The sequence below is a fragment of the Lactuca saligna genome, chromosome 7 (genome assembly GCF_052625555.1).
Source record: "Lactuca saligna cultivar CGN05327 chromosome 7, ASM5262555v1, whole genome shotgun sequence".
In the NCBI taxonomy this organism is placed as follows: Eukaryota; Viridiplantae; Streptophyta; class Magnoliopsida; order Asterales; family Asteraceae; genus Lactuca; species Lactuca saligna.
This window is the reverse complement of record NC_136423.1, coordinates 71,440,212-71,456,255: the sequence shown is the minus strand read 5'-3', so window position 1 is coordinate 71,456,255 and position 16,044 is coordinate 71,440,212. Positions and strand designations below refer to the sequence as shown.

Below are 16,044 nucleotides of genomic sequence, written 5' to 3'. Positions count from 1 at the left end.
CGCTACCGCGCCGGCTCTTTTCCCTTAGCTGAAGAGGTACCTAAAACCAAAACTGAAAACCGTAAGCACGAAGCTTAGTGAGCTCCCCCATAATACCTCATACCATGCAAGCATATAACATACAACATTCAGCTAGGAGTTACGGGCCTCACCCACACTCATGAAGATATGGGCCCTGCCCACACTTCGCTAGCCGGGAAATACGGGCCTCGCCTACACTCTACTATCTGGGAGATACGGACCTAGCCCACACTCCACCCTCAGAGAGATACGGGCCTTGCTCACACTCAACCGCTAACCCATAATATACAAGTACCACACAGACAACAAGTATAGACAACTCTATCATACTGGCACATATATCATAATCAACTAAACCAAGAGATACGGGCTCAGCCCACACTCTAGCGCTAACATCTCATCTACACGGGTCGGACTTGGTGCCTTAGACCCGTTCCTACTGGAAGGAAAACTCACCTCTAAGTAGCTGCTGCTCTGTGTGGGAATTGACTGTCGGTTGCTGCTGCAGCTCCGGAAATCCTCCCGCTATAATTCCCACAAAACACTCAATCAAACACCGTTAACTGACCCTCGGGTAAATTAACCATTTTACCCTTAATCAACTTAAAAGTCAAAGCCAGAGTCAACTTTCAGTTGACCCGACTCGGCGAGTTGGCTCTCCAACTCGCCGAGTCCTTGTCCAAACCATTGTTCTGCAACCCGTCTCTACTCGTCGAGTTGGGCGTTGACTCGATGAGTTCTCCTTCTAAACTGATGTCCAAGTCTTTCATCCTACTCGCCGAGTTCTATGAACAACTCGCCGAGTCTGTTCTTGATCTAAGAAGGTTGCCTTGAACTCACCGAGTCTAGGCATCGACTCGCCGAGTTTCCTCATGGGTGAGTTTTGGCTTCCAACTCACTGAGTCCACCCAGGACTCAATACACAACTCGACACAACGAAAAAGGGGACAACTCGGAGACTCGCGACTAGACTCGCCGAGTCAGATGAGTGACTCACCGAGTCTGCTTCATGCAAGAGCCATATACGCGATTTTGCTCGAATCCAGTCCATGCCATTCACAGATCTGGGTTCCTAGAGCATGAATAACACGTAAAGTTTCCAACTTTACGTGTAGATATTCCTCCATGACAGGTTTAGGGTTCAAAATGCACCAAAAGAGTAGATCTAAGGTCTTCATGCAACATGGGTCCATAAAGGCAGTAGATCTGAGCTCCTGGAGCTCAAACATGCCTAGATCTAGAGGCCAATCAGCTTATTGCGAATTATTTTGCACATACAAGCTTGGGGAAGGGCTCAAGAAGGACTTTAATGGAGTAACAAGCATAGAAACAGGGGGAAAACGAGTTATACCTCAAAGAAATCACTGAGAGAACACGAAGATGCTTGGCTTCCTTCCCTTCCTCTTGATCTACTCCATTTCCTTCTCAAAATCTTCAAGAACACACACTAAAATGCCTCAAACTCACAAGAACAAGGACTGGAACATATGGAGAGCTTCTGAGGGTGAAGGGGGCTGTCTTGGGGCGGAAATGAGGGCTTAAATAGGGTGCAAACCCCTGAAACTTAGGGTTTCACCAAACAGCGGTGACTCGCCGAGTCGCCAACTTGAACATGTCCCGGGTCCCGTCTCTACTCGGCGAGGGGGACCTATGACTAGCGGAGTCCAAGGCTAAAAATGGAAAATACTTAAATAAAATTTACGTACCAGGAACCAGGTGCTACACGTATAGTGTCGGGTCCGAGTAGGAATTGATTGATGTGTTCGATTTGAAGTTCTATGTCTTTATAGATCAAAAATCGGGAAACAGAGTATTGAACAATGAGATTAACTATGTTTCATGTCTCATATCCTTATGATACCTTGCAAAAATGAGGATTATATGGTCGCTTATCTTAGGACATGTTACTAACTAGATCAGAGTTCAACAACTTTTGGTAGCTACAATTTGCTAATCAATTAGGAAGATTATACTAGCAGTTATAGTTAGTAGACTTATTCAAGTCGCAGACTGTTGGATTAGATGTCTAAGCCTATAAATATAATTGATATTAACATGAATTGATAGTAGCACAGTCCTTTTGGGTTGCCCTAAAAGCAGACAATTAGAGAAGATTATACATGAGAAAAAGTTGATTTATTATTTGATTAATGAATTGGAATAAATGATTTGTTAATATATTATGAGAATAATATATTATTTTGAAATCATAATACTTTATTCATAATTGATAAGGTATTAATGAAAATTAAGTTTGAGATTAAGGGGATTAATTAAATAGTGCAGGGGCTGTTCGGCAATTATCAAAAACAACATAGCTTCAATAGGCTCTTTGCTTCTCTAATCATTTTATCAAGCACCTGTTCGCACACATACCATTATTGCCTTGTTGAATACAATCGTATATGTCGCTATTTAAAAATGAACAAATTTAATGCTTCAAAGTAACATACCACGATAGGATAAAAGAGAAATTATCAATCCAAAAACCAGAGTGACTTTCAAGGTCTAGGAGTAATGGAGTATTCTGTTTCACATAATGAATAGCTCAAAAGTTTTACAACAAATAATAACATCATATTTTTGTTTTAAAATCCTAATCAAAGTTAAGAAATATAACATCTTGAAGCTAGAGATAAACTGAGAGGAATCACACATCACATGAAATCGTTCAAGATAGACGCTTTGGCTTCGCTGGAGCACCCACCAGTAAAATTTAGATTGAACGTTAGGGCTACAAGTCGCATATCGCATGAAATCGTTCAACACAGACATATCATAGAGAAGTAGTGACAGTAAGATGGAAAGGGTTTCTCGGAGCACAACGGCTCTTGCTGACCGTTCTAGTGACACCCGCCAAGAGCACCTTCAACATTTGTCTACGTTTTCCTTCCGCCTCCTCTCCTTGACAGGATTGAATAGAAAAGAGAAACCGACTTTCATTTCGTAGAGAATAAGAATTTAGAAACGATGCAAGGGAAGACTTCTGGAAACCATCTGTTGGAGAGAAGAGGGCAATCCGAATCGAAGTCAAAGCCGATGTTCATAAGCCTAATATGAATTAATATTATGAGCGTATTTGGCTATGTTTATTTAAAATAATAAATATTTTTTAACTTATAGTAAGTTTATTATACGTGAGTTTTTAATAAGTTAATTTTTTAGAAAATCTATCCAATCATTAATTTTAAATTATACGTGTGTGGAACTGACAATAATTTAAAATTTTATTAAAATATGGTTAACCAAACACCCACTATATATGTATAATAAATAAGATAAGTGGACTTATCGGAAGTAATATGTCGTAAGAAATCACCTCATTTGATCGTTATAATTAAACTAACGAACAAAGAGTTATGTAACTCAGATAAAACCATATTAACATTTTATTCCGATATTCTTAGATTGTCTGTCCAAATTAAAAAAATTTATTATAAAATCAGAAATTAAATATTTTAACCCCCAAAAAGATTTGTCATAGAAGAAATCCATTCAACACATGAATTAAAATACCCGAAGATGGCCATAGGTAACTTTGCATCGATCACAAAATCATTAATCAGGTAACTTTGCATGGATAACTTCGTATAATAATCAATCGACAAAAAAAAAATAGAATTATTATATTAGTACCCGCTGATCATCCCACGTTTTATATGTCCTACACTAATGTCAAACTAGTATAGTGGTGTGATAAAAGATTTTCTTTTTGTTATATATACTCCCACTCATTCTTTAAATGTGAAGAAAATATACTAAAATGAAGAACACTCCGAATCTAAAATTCCGAAGCAAAACAGTAAAATGCCTGGCGTCATTACACCACGCGCTAACGTGCATGTGCCACTGGACTGGAACCACACTCTATTCGTTCCTCCGGGCTCTCCTTCTTCGTGTGGATCCTTTTTGGCTGCAACTCTGTTACTTTGTTACATTATTCATGTTAGGGTACATGTCTTTATCCATCTTGGAGCCTCGGAGTCCTATGAATCGCCCAAAAAGCTATGATCTTCTTTTCACAGCTGTCTCAGCTGTCACTGTATCTAGCATGGCTACAGTTGAGATGGAGGTTTTCTCGAATACCCAACTCTTTTGTTTGGCAATTTTGATGTTATTGGGAGGAGAAGTTTTCACGTCATTGCTTGAACTTCAAATCCAGATATTTAAGTTGTCAGAAAGGAAGTCAGCAAGCTCTCCTTCCTCAAACATGAATGTAGAGAACGGATTGATGTCTACAAATAGCAACATCGACTTGAAGTACAAATCAATGAAGTTTTTAGGGATTACTGTGCTATGTTACTTCTTTACAGTGCAAGTAATTGGATATCTTCTAGTTTCTCTGTATGTGGGTCTTGTTGTATCCATAAAAGAAGTGTTGATGAACAAAAAGCTTAACCTACAAGTATTCTCAATTGTTACCACAATCTCTACCTTCACCAACTGCGGATTTCTCCCAACAAATGAAAACATGATGGTTTTCAAGAATAATCAAGGCCTGCAAGTGATTCTAATCCCACTCGTTCTTCTTGGAAACACATTGTACCCGGTGTTCCTCCGGCTTGTACTATTACTTCTTGGTAAAATAAGTGTTAGAGAGGAGATAAAGTATGTTTTAGAAAATGAAGATGAGTTACGTTATCCGCATTTGTTATCAGGGGTAGATTCGTGGTATCTTTCGCTAACATCTGTTGGATTCACATTGATTCAGTTTGTGCTTTTGATGTCTATTGGGTGGAAATCTCAAGCCATGCATGGTTTAAATACTTCAGAGAAAGTAGTGGGTTCCTTGTTTCAAGTTACGAATACCAGACATACCGGTGAATCAGTCTTTGATCTTTCCCTCGTCTCTCCAGCAATCATTGTCTTGATTGTTACCATGATGTAAGTCAATCCCTCGCTCTTCTGAAGATAATTTAACGTAATATTTACTTTGCTTTATACTAGTTTTAATGTCATACATGTTATAGTGAATGCGACTGAGTAATCCAACGAAACGCTGAATTCGATATCTACACGATTAGAATTGCTAATAATCTATGTGGAACAAGCTCATACAAAAAAAATTATAGCTGTAAACATACGGGATGCATTTGAAATAATGTGAACGAATTAAAATTGATTATTTACTCCCTTGTTTGTTTTCAATCACTTTAGACACACGGACCCACCACATGCACTTGACAGGTAGGCAACGATATTGTCCGAATTAAATTCTAAGTTAGACTAGTCAGGAGCCCAGAATCTCATATTCCTAAGCATGATTTCACACCGCACTTATGCCCACTAATGTTTGGAAGAATACTATTCACCACTCTCTCATGGTAGTTTGAACTTAGGCACTAAGTATTATGCATTTATGGTGGCATATCAGATCTTATCTCAAATACTTTATTGGTATTTATATTCTATAATACTTTTCAATAAAGTGTATTTAGTACTATTTGTCTTCCGCGAAACTTAGTGATCTTTTCTAAAGAATATTTGTTTCTTTTTATTAAACTGATTTGGATTTGTTTTCTTTTTGGTAACCTTCGTACAATTTCAATAGCTATGATCAAGTATATATTTGTAATTAAACACCTGATTTCGATGGACACCTCATCAAGATATTGAACGGATATTTATCATATATTAGATTCTCTTACTACTTATTGACTCATGAACTTACTCCTTTCACAAATAAATAACGAACAGAACAAAAGAAAGCATAATGTCGTGAAACTCCTAAATCGCACTTTTATAATTAAAGAAAAACTAAAACATCATATTAAATTGTTGATACAAGTACAAGTATGATTAAGGTGTTGGAAATCAGACAACAAAATATCAAGCTACATACTAAAAATATTCAACCTGAATTAAGAATTAAAGGCACACACACTTGAAGAACTTTTTGGAAGTTTTTTATTCTAATGCTCTATCTTCAAGTAAAACAGGGATCCAAACATTTATAGACTACTACATTGAATGTTGAAATAAAGAGGCTTTTAAACTAAGAATTGAAACTGAAATACTTTACTACCTGGTTAACCATATTAGCTAATTATATGGTAACCACTTATTCATTCTTTAATGCATTAAAACTAAGTTAAACATGAACCAAATCAGGATTAATTCCAACACCCTTAATCTTGATTTATGTCTTCAAGTCTTCAACACCCAACAAATTCCGCATTTCTACAAATTTGACTCGTGGGAGTGCTTTGGTCAAGATATATGCCTTTTGTTCTTGCCCGCTTACATGCTCAACGCAAATGAAACCTTTATCTACACATTCTCGAATGAAATGGTACCGGGTGTTGATGTGTTTACTTCTCCCTTGAAATACCGGGTTCTTCATCAGCTCAATTGCAGATTTGTTGTCTACAAGAAGCTTTACACAGCTTACTTTAGAACCTGTCAGATACTTCAATCAACTCTGTAACCACAAAGCTTGACACGCTGTCGAAGTCGCCGCCAATAACTCGGCTTCGCAAGAAGACAAAGCTATTGTTCGTTGTTTTGTGAACACCAAGTGATTAGATTTCCTGAAAAATAAAATGCCATCCCAGAAGTACTTTTCCCATCTTCACGATCCCCATTGTGGTTGCTGTCACTGTAGCCGAGTATCTTCCCATCTCCTCCCTTCTGATACACTAACCCATAGTTGATAGTCCCTTTGATGCATCGCAGAATTTGCTTAACTGCTTTGAGGTGACTTTCTCGTGGTGACTCCATGTATCTACTAACGACACCCACTAAATAACTTAGGTCTGGTCTGGTGTGAGTGAGGTAATGGAGGCTGCCAATCAGGCGCCGATAATCAGTGGCATTGACTGGCACTCTATCTTCATCTTTTGTTAGAGCAAGCTTTGGTTCCATTGGGTATTTTGATGGGTTACAATCTCCCATGCCTGCTATTTGTAATATCTTCTTAGCATACCCGATTTGGCTGATTGTGATACCTCCATGCCCTTGTTGGACTTCTATCCTCAGGTAATAGGATAGACTCCCCATATCACTCATGTCAAAATTCTTTAGCATCCGCCTTTTGTATTCAGCCACCAGCTCCTCACTTGTACATGTCACGATTAGGTCGTCTACGTAAACACCCACAATCAAGATGTTATTTGATTTTTGGAGCTTGTATACGGCATATTCCTGTGGGCACCTTTGGAATCCCATCTCTTTCAAGGTCTTGTCAAGTCGATCATTCCAAGCTCTTGGTGCTTGTCGCAAGCCATAGAGCGCCTTGTTAAGCTTGTAGACCATGTTTTCTTTTCCAGCAATGACAAAACCTGTTGGTTGAGTAACATACACCTCTTCCTGTAGAATTCCATTCAAAAACGCAGATTTCATATCCAAGTGATGAACTTTCCACCCTTCACTTGCTGCTAATGCCAGTACCAAGCGAATTGTCTCCACACGAGCCACAGGTGCAAAAGCCTCATCAAAGTCTACACCCTTTTGTTGTACATATCCCTTTGCGACGATTCTGGCTTTGTGTTTTGTTACTTTCCCTTCTGCGTTCGTTATCAACTTGAATACCCACTTCAGCCCTATCGCCTTTTGCCCTTTAGGGAGATGAGTCAATTTCCATGTATTGTTGTTTTCAACTGATTCCAGTTCTTGTTTCATCGCATTTCTCCATTTTTTGTCACCTGAAGCTTCTTCATACGTGGCGGGTTCTTCACCTGCGTACATTAGCATCTCTAAATCATCTTCCATCTCCTGGGTTTCGTTATAAATGTCTGTTAAGGCCCTAAATCCTCGAACAGGGGTATCGTCATACGTGGACCTGTCTACGTCTTCTTCTGATGTTGGACTCGTGGAGTCTCCTGGACTTATTGGGACTTCGCTCACAAGAGGTGAATGATCTGCTGGTGTTGTGGATAACTGATACCCATGCGGTGGCAAACTAGGGCTACCAATTTCTCCTAATGTTGGATAGAGCTCCTCCATCGTATCTTGGGCTATTCTTTCACTAGGGAACCTGACCCAAGAATTACTTAGTATTGGGCCTTCACAGGGGACTTTAGCCCAATCCCATTTCCTTTTCTCTTCAAACCGACATCTCTTGATACATATATTCTATTTCGTTTAGGGCAATACAACCGGAACACCTTACTTCCGGCCTCGTTTCCTAAATACACCATTTGATCACTTCTATCTCCCAACTTTGTGAGTTTATTTGTTGGTATCTTTACGTGAGCTACACAACTGAACACTCTAAAGTGTTCCAATGTTGGCTTCATCTCCTGTAGAGCTTCATATGGAGTCATGTCTTTTACTCCTCTTGTTGGGACTCGGTTTAAAATATGCACGGCGTGGCGAACGGCTTCTCCCCACAGTGTTTCTGGGACATCCATGGCTTTCAGCAAGGACCTGGTGGTTTCAAGAATTGTACGGTTCCGTCATTCTACCACCCCGTTCTGTTGAGGGGAATAGGGTGCAGTCAATTGCCTCTTGATTCCTTCCTGATTGCAGAACTCAGTGAATTCATTTGACGTGAATTCACCTCCTCGATCTGTGCGCAACAAGTTTAATTTGTATTTCCCTTCACCTTCTACTCGATTCTTGAACTTCTTGAAGGCAGTGAAAGCTTCACTTTTGTCTTTGATCATCGACACCCACATGTATTTGTTGTAGTCATCTACCATGAGAAGGAAGTACCGGTTGCCAGCTAGTGTTTGGGGCGTTATAGGACCGCACAAATCTGCATGAATCAGTTCAAGTGGAGAGCTTGCACGCCACTGTGCTACTTTTGGGAACGGATATTGGGTCTGTTTGGCAACTAACATCCCTCACAAATCTGTGTGGGATGCTGAATTATTGGCACTCCCCGCACCATATCCTTTACCACCATAGACTCGATCACACAGAAGTTTACGTGACCCAATCTTGCGTGCCACAGCCATGATGTATCATCTAGGCTTGTACTAAGGCACACAGGTTGTGTTGTGTGCAGTACAATCTTGTACAACTTGTTCTTTGAACGTTGTACCTTCATTATCAACCTGTTGCTAGCATCATGAACCCTTAAGAATTCATGAAGCATCTCGATCTTGTATCCCACTTCTATCATCTGTCCTAGGCTAAGTATATTACTCTGTAAAGATGGGATGTAATATACCTCATAGATGACTTGTTGCTCTGCATTTTTTCCTTCCAAAAGAATTGTACCCCTTCCTTTGATCTGAACTTTAGACCCGTCCCCAAAACGCACCTGCCCTGTTACTCTTTCATCAAGTTCTGCAAAGTACTCACGCACCCCTGTCATGTGGGTACTGGCCCCATTATCCAAGTACCATGTATCCTTCTCATTTTCTTTTGTTGCTGGGAACACTTTGTCTTCATTAAGCAGTACCCAATTATCTGTATCTTCACCCCAAACAGTCAACAGTAAAGCGGGTCCTTCTTCTCCCATCTGAGTCAAGTTTGCCTCAACTCTTTTTTTTTTCTTGGTGCTTTGCATTCAAATGCATAGTGACCATATTCTTCACAGTTGAAACACATGATATGACTCTTATCCCTTCCTCTTTGGCGATTATTACTTGAGTCACGAGGCGCCGACGAATTACCTCGACCACCTCTGCCTCGTGCACTTCTTCTACCACGACCACCCAATCGACCCCCTCTTTCATGATGAGACGAGCCCCATCCTCTACCGCCTGTTGAGAACCCACCCTGTGAAGACTTTTGATTGAGCTTATTTTCTGTTTGAGTAAGTAACAAACTCGCTTCCCCACTTGTTTGGCTGCTACGGGACTTTAGTCGGTCCTCGTAAGCCTTAAGCCTACCAATTGCTTCTTCAAAAGGCATGTTATCCAAATATGAGTACTACTCAATCGATGCCACCAACTGGAGATACTTATCTGGAACTTAATCAAGTAGCTTTCTCACCACTGTGCTGTCTTCAAGGGTTTCACCGAGGCTGATAAACTTTGAAATCATTCGACTCAATTTTCCTGTGAACTCATTGATAGACTCTCCGTCTTTCATCCATAATGCCTCAAAATCACTTTTGAGTGTGTGTAATCTGGCCTTCTGTACCCTATCAGCTCCCAGGTACCTTAACTTCAAGGATTCCCAAACTTCTTTTGCTGTCTTCTTCGTTGCTACTTGCAACAGAATATCTTCAGGTACTGCTTGGAAAAGAAAAGCTCGTGCCGACTTGTTCTTCTTCTCATCCACAGCTTCTCCGGTTACTGGTTCAGTGGATTCCCATATTCCCTGGGCATCCATTATAGCTTCCATCTTAATTGCCCACGTGGTGTAGTTCGTGGGAGTCAACATCGGACATTGAAATGGCACTCCACCATTTATTTTGTAACAAGTTGGCTGGATGTCGACATGGATTCGTAGCGGATATATTTGGGCATGAACCGTGAAGCTCTGATACCAAATCTTGGAAATCAGACAGCAAAATATCAAGCTACACACTCAAAATATTCAACCTGAATTAAGAATTAGAGGCACACACACTTGAAGAACTTTTTGGAAGTTTTTTATTCTAATGCTCTATCTTCAAGTAAAACAGGGATCCAAACATTTATAGACTACTACATTGAATGCTGAAATAAAGAGGCTTTTAAACTAAGAATTGAAACTGAAATACTTTACTACCTGGTTAACCATATTAGCTAATTATATGGTAACCGCTTATTCATTCTTTAATGCATTAAAACTAAGTTAAACATGAACCAAATCAGGATTAATTCCAACATAAGGCCACTACAATCTCCGCTCATTTTGTCTCATACCAGCTTGGATATCTTATCATAAAAATAGGGTAGGAAACAATATTTTGGTAATCAAAGCAGGATTGCTCACGCATGCATCATGCAAAGTCATTTTCTGTGTGTTGATATGCTCCACTAAAATGCCTGGGTTACAAAGAAATTCAATTTGGGATAATTCTTATGACAATTTAAAGTTCCAAGCACAAGAAACAAAGAGCTCTTTTCTTCAAAAGTATATGGATTGCTACATTTTCGTCGTAGCGTTAAAAAATATGTGGAATGCATATACAAAATTTTCAAATGGGAAAAGGAATTCGCAGATTCTTTAGCTTTCACAGGTACTTCGAGCTGTCTGGCTGAAGCTATATCACATACAGGTTGGCCTAGAGCTATAAAAGACAACTTGGGTTGCCAACTTTGCGTAGGTAGCTTGGGCCGCCAGACAACTTAGTTTCCATGCAACAAAGGTTGGCTTTGAGTTCCATTTGAGCATCCCTAAATTCCAAGCCTAAATATTTCCTTCATTCTAGTCATGTTTTCCTAATTCATTCAAAGTCTAGACTCGATACCACCAACAACAATTCTTCGCATTTCGATTCGATAAGGGGCACAACGTCTTGACCCTCTTAAGGGGGGCATCACACCCTTCACCCCCTCAGTTCGTCATGTTCGGTACCAAACTAGATTATATGTACGTGTGGACTCTACACCATATAACCTCCATTAAGTCATAGTTTAATTCTCCAGTTTAAACTCGTGCTAATTCCCATGATATAAAATGGGTGTTAACACTAAAATCATAAAAAAAATCCTCTTAACCTATGAATTTACTCAATGAGTTAAACAACCCAAATCTTGTATATAAATCAAAATATCCAAAATCTTGAATTTTCTTGTTAGTACGTTATACATTTCATATATTTAATAATCCATTTGTTCAGTGGATTGAATCTAATACCAATTTAAATAAGTGAAGATGAAAGACAAAAATTTCAATATACTAATCTAGAAAAAAGAAATCATAAAACTATTATAAAGTTGTGAGTTCTAATCCTCTTTTAACTGTATAAAAGCGAAGTCCTTAACCTTTTGAAGTACGACCACACTTCATAATCTCATACGTAATTCATGTATATCATGTGTTCCAATCTATAAATATTAACTTTCTCCATTAAATGCAATCCCTAATATCGTATTATAAGGGAATTATTTGTCCCTCCATTATAGATTTTACATGGAATTTAATCCCATTCCACGAAAATTTTGTACCAAATCTATGGTTTAACAAACTAAACTAGGATTTGAACATTCATTTTTTGCATTCTAACAAACTAAACTAATTTCGAACATTCATGATTAAACATATGATTATGATATGTCCAACATCAAAGTTTCTAAACTTTCCATTATAAATTTGGATATATATCTTAGCAAAATTGACAATGCTATTACAATGGATACAATTAGGAGTAATCAACTTTGATTACAAAGGAATTTCATCAAAAAAATTCCTTAGCCACTATGCCTCATTACTAGTGGAATCTAACGCAATAAGATCATATTTCAACCTTTTGTTTTGTAATGAAACTTTTCTTATTTGATAAAACAACCACTCGTATGCAACACTAAGTAAACATTTTATTTTTCAACCACTAAGACCATTCATTCATTTGCAGAAGAGACAATCAAAGTATAATGCATTCACAAAAAAATGGAGTAAAAATATAAAATAGATAGTGTGGAATAAAACTCTAGGGGATGCGGAACGATGAAGTCGGACTCTTCCCTTTGGAACCATAGGTGCATGAAACATTTAAACATGAAAATGTAAGTACAAAACTTAGTGAGTTACCCAAAATACAACATATCTTACATACCATTATGGGTATATTTCAACCCTAAGTGAATGTTAAGGACCATATCATAGACATACAATCACATCATTCCATGGGCCAAGTCATAGTATTACATATAAGTGACAGAGGACATATATTGTTCTTTCATAAATGTATCAGGTGTCAGTTCGTTGTTGCTCATACAATTGCCAAGGGTCAGATCTTGGTCTTTCATTCAAAAGTCAAAAAGACAATCTATTATCCTATATAGTATAGTGAGAAAACTCACCATACAATTGAAATCAAAAGCATCAATGCTCTCACAGGCGAATAGATGGTCCTACACACCAGCTAATGAAACATTCAATGTCAAACCTCAATCTACCCTCTAAAACTAGTAGCCAACCAAAGTCAAGTAAGTCAAAAATCAATGGGTAATGATCACCACATCGTGGCCAATTACTGCCCACACCGTGGTTGTTCAACAGTCGCAACCAGATCTGCCACCACATCTCGACAAGCATGCCACACGTCATGGTAGCAACAAGATAAAACAAAAAAAAAAACATTCTCCTTCACCACGTTGTGGAAAGCATTGTACCATGTCGTGGTTTTTGTTCATGGAAACATAAACAGATTAACTTCTTAATTCATTAAGCCCTTTGTTGAAACTTTCCAAAATTCTTCTTGAGGCTCTAAAGGTTCATAAAAATCCAAAACCTACGGACATGAATGACCCATGCATGTCCTTCACTCAAGCTAGGTCAAAAGACGAGAAGATTACCCAAATCTCATGTATGGCTTCCAAAATACTCTCAACTTCTAAAACAGTCTAGCGACCTTGGTGAGTCATAAAGTTGCCAACTTTATGACACCAACCCACTTAAACTTTAACAATGGGTCATAATATTCTAACATAGATCTATAAGAAATGAACCATAAAGATTAAGCCTTAGAGACTTACAATGGTCCATAAAATAATAAAGCAATGGACACGAGTTAGTACTACTAGATCCTTATACTAGAAATCTTATTCTTCTTCATTAAAAGGTCATCGGATCATTAATATGAGCTTAAAAGCTTGAAAGGAAAAAGAGCAGTGATGGAGGATGAGAGTGGGCAAACCCTAGCCATCACATCGTTCAAATAGGGCTTCAAGCCTGAAATCATGAGTCTTATGTGCGGGATATCACCATGGTGTGGCCAAGATATAATCATGTCGCGACCACTTAAAAAGACTACAACCCCAAACGGTGATGTCTCATTGTGGTGATCCTCCTCAACACGTCGTGGCCACCCAAAATACATAAGATAAAAATGTAAAATTCATACCTTATACCGGGTGCTGCGACTCTTTCCTACTTGAATTAGATTTCGTCCTCGAAATCCATTTCTGTAAATGAGTCGAATTAATGCTCTATCATCATTTCCTTGGGTTCCCAAGTCTCTTCTAAACCCTTTCAGTGCTGCCATTACACCTTCATCAAACCCAAACCGTTGTTTGCACAAGGTCTTAATCTTCCTGTCAATAATGTCAATTGGTCGCTCTACATAAATCAGGCACTCGTCTACATGAATGTACTTCATGGGTACCACCACAAAATCATTAGCTAAATACTTCTATAATTGGGGAATGTGAAAGGTGTTGTGCATCTGACTAAGTTCGTGTTTTATAATTACTGAGTAAGAATGTGCTAACAGGAAAATGTTAGTCTGTGTAATAAACTCTTACTGAGTAAGAAACCATCATGCTTGATTGTATATCTAACTGAATTTGTTAACTAGTGAAAAATGAGCATTTAACCCTGATATTGTATACAATGATGGTTGATGTTGTTGAATAATTATAAAAACATACAAATTATGATACTAAACAAAAATTACATAGAAGTCATTTCAAAATCCAAATAAAAGTTGTCATACAGACCAAGTTAAATCATCTAGAACTTATAAGTTCATTATACTTTTTCTTTATATCATTTGTCATTCTATATTTTATAAAAATCATGCCCAATTATTACCTCATAGGTCAAAGTACCACCAGTGCAATTAGCTTGTCGAAGGGTAACACTGCAAATGACACCATTTGATCATAAAATGCATATTGCACAGCTCCTTCTTCAGAAAATCATATAACCATCGTTGTCACATCCTAATATAAACCGAAAAGCAAAGAAAAATTTATAAACACCAATAATCAAGAATTATTCAAGAACAATGTTGCATTTTCACATCTGTCATATATAATTTTTCACAAAACGCATAAGGGTAAAATAGTTAATTTACCTCTCCCATGTTACATTGACGATATGAGGACTAAAGTTAGCACCAACCGAACTTGAAACTAAATCACCTAAGCAAAAAATAGCAAACAATGTTAGAAAAACTAAAAACTTTTATCAATTACACATTATATTACTTCAAGAAGAAAAAGACTCGATAAATTCCTATAAATTGTATCATTATTAGAATAAAAAGCTGGTTGAAAAAACTCAAAAATGATTACAGAAAAATGTGGAGGAAAATCACTATCAAATAGGAACTTTGAGCCAACAACCAAACTCCACAAGATAAGAAAAGCAAAATCAATGGAGTTATGGAGTGATCGACGGGTGAATTTTAAAATCGGAACCCAAACATTAATCAAGAAAATCAATTAAATAGCATACATTCAAGAGAAAAATCAATTGAAACATAAAATATTTACATGTGAATGGTTATTCTTCATTTATGAATTATGTGAACGCCCTCCTCATAATCAAAGTGCCTTTCTCTAATTATCCCTTTTCTAACAATCGTGAGTCTCAAGTCTGAAATACTACAACATCACACTTAGAATTCTGATTGTAAATTTATCTGTTGTTCATGCTTGGTTGAAGCGTTTCATTGTTTGGTTACAGTTTTATTGCTATTTATATGTTTAACTATGGCTCTCTCACAACTACTAATTTTTGCCAGTAATCAAAAGGTAGAACAAATCAATTGAAACTCGGAAATAGCAAAATCACCAAAAATGAAATCTTTACATGATAAGAAGAGGTAGAAGATGTCAATCATTGGGTGGAAGAGGCAGAAATTGTCGATAACCATTGTTGTTTATAAGAGAGGGAACGTACCAATAGAGGCTTTGAAATAGTAGTAGTAGGGAAATGGCACAATTGGAAGATGCCTCTCCCATTCTCATTTAGTCAATTTTCATCTGCTTATAGATTTAGATTAGACTTTCCGACTCAAACGAATAAAATTTACTTATCAAACAAGTTTAGTTGACCGAGTCAGCCAAAAATATCTAACCTGATTTGGTCAGACGAATATCAAACACAACCTAAGCTCCTCTGGAAGATCTAATTGATATTTAACCTTACCCACCATGACAATAACACTGAAAGGACACACGCATATGGGACCCGACTTGCCATGCTTCTGAAACTAGATGACACTTTTCCATGGTGACACCTTTAGAA

At 37.9% G+C, this 16,044-nt stretch overlaps 1 protein-coding gene across 2 annotated transcripts in view; it reads left to right on the top strand.

Annotated features, from left to right (window-relative positions):
- Window positions 1–3,748: 3,748 nt before the first annotated feature.
- Window positions 3,749–16,044, top strand: part of LOC145005446 (cation transporter HKT1;3-like) — a 32,236-nt gene continuing 19,940 nt past the window's right edge. Inside the window, exons 1-2 of one of the 2 annotated variants that reach the window (XM_078964528.1) lie at window positions 3,749–4,093; window positions 4,184–4,905. In XM_078964528.1, the coding sequence (XP_078820654.1) occupies window positions 3,785–4,093; window positions 4,184–4,905 (1,031 nt within the window). In that variant the 5' untranslated portion in view covers window positions 3,749–3,784. Of the gene's footprint in view, window positions 4,906–16,044 lie in introns of both variants that reach the window. The other variant, XM_078964527.1, reaches the window with a different exon arrangement.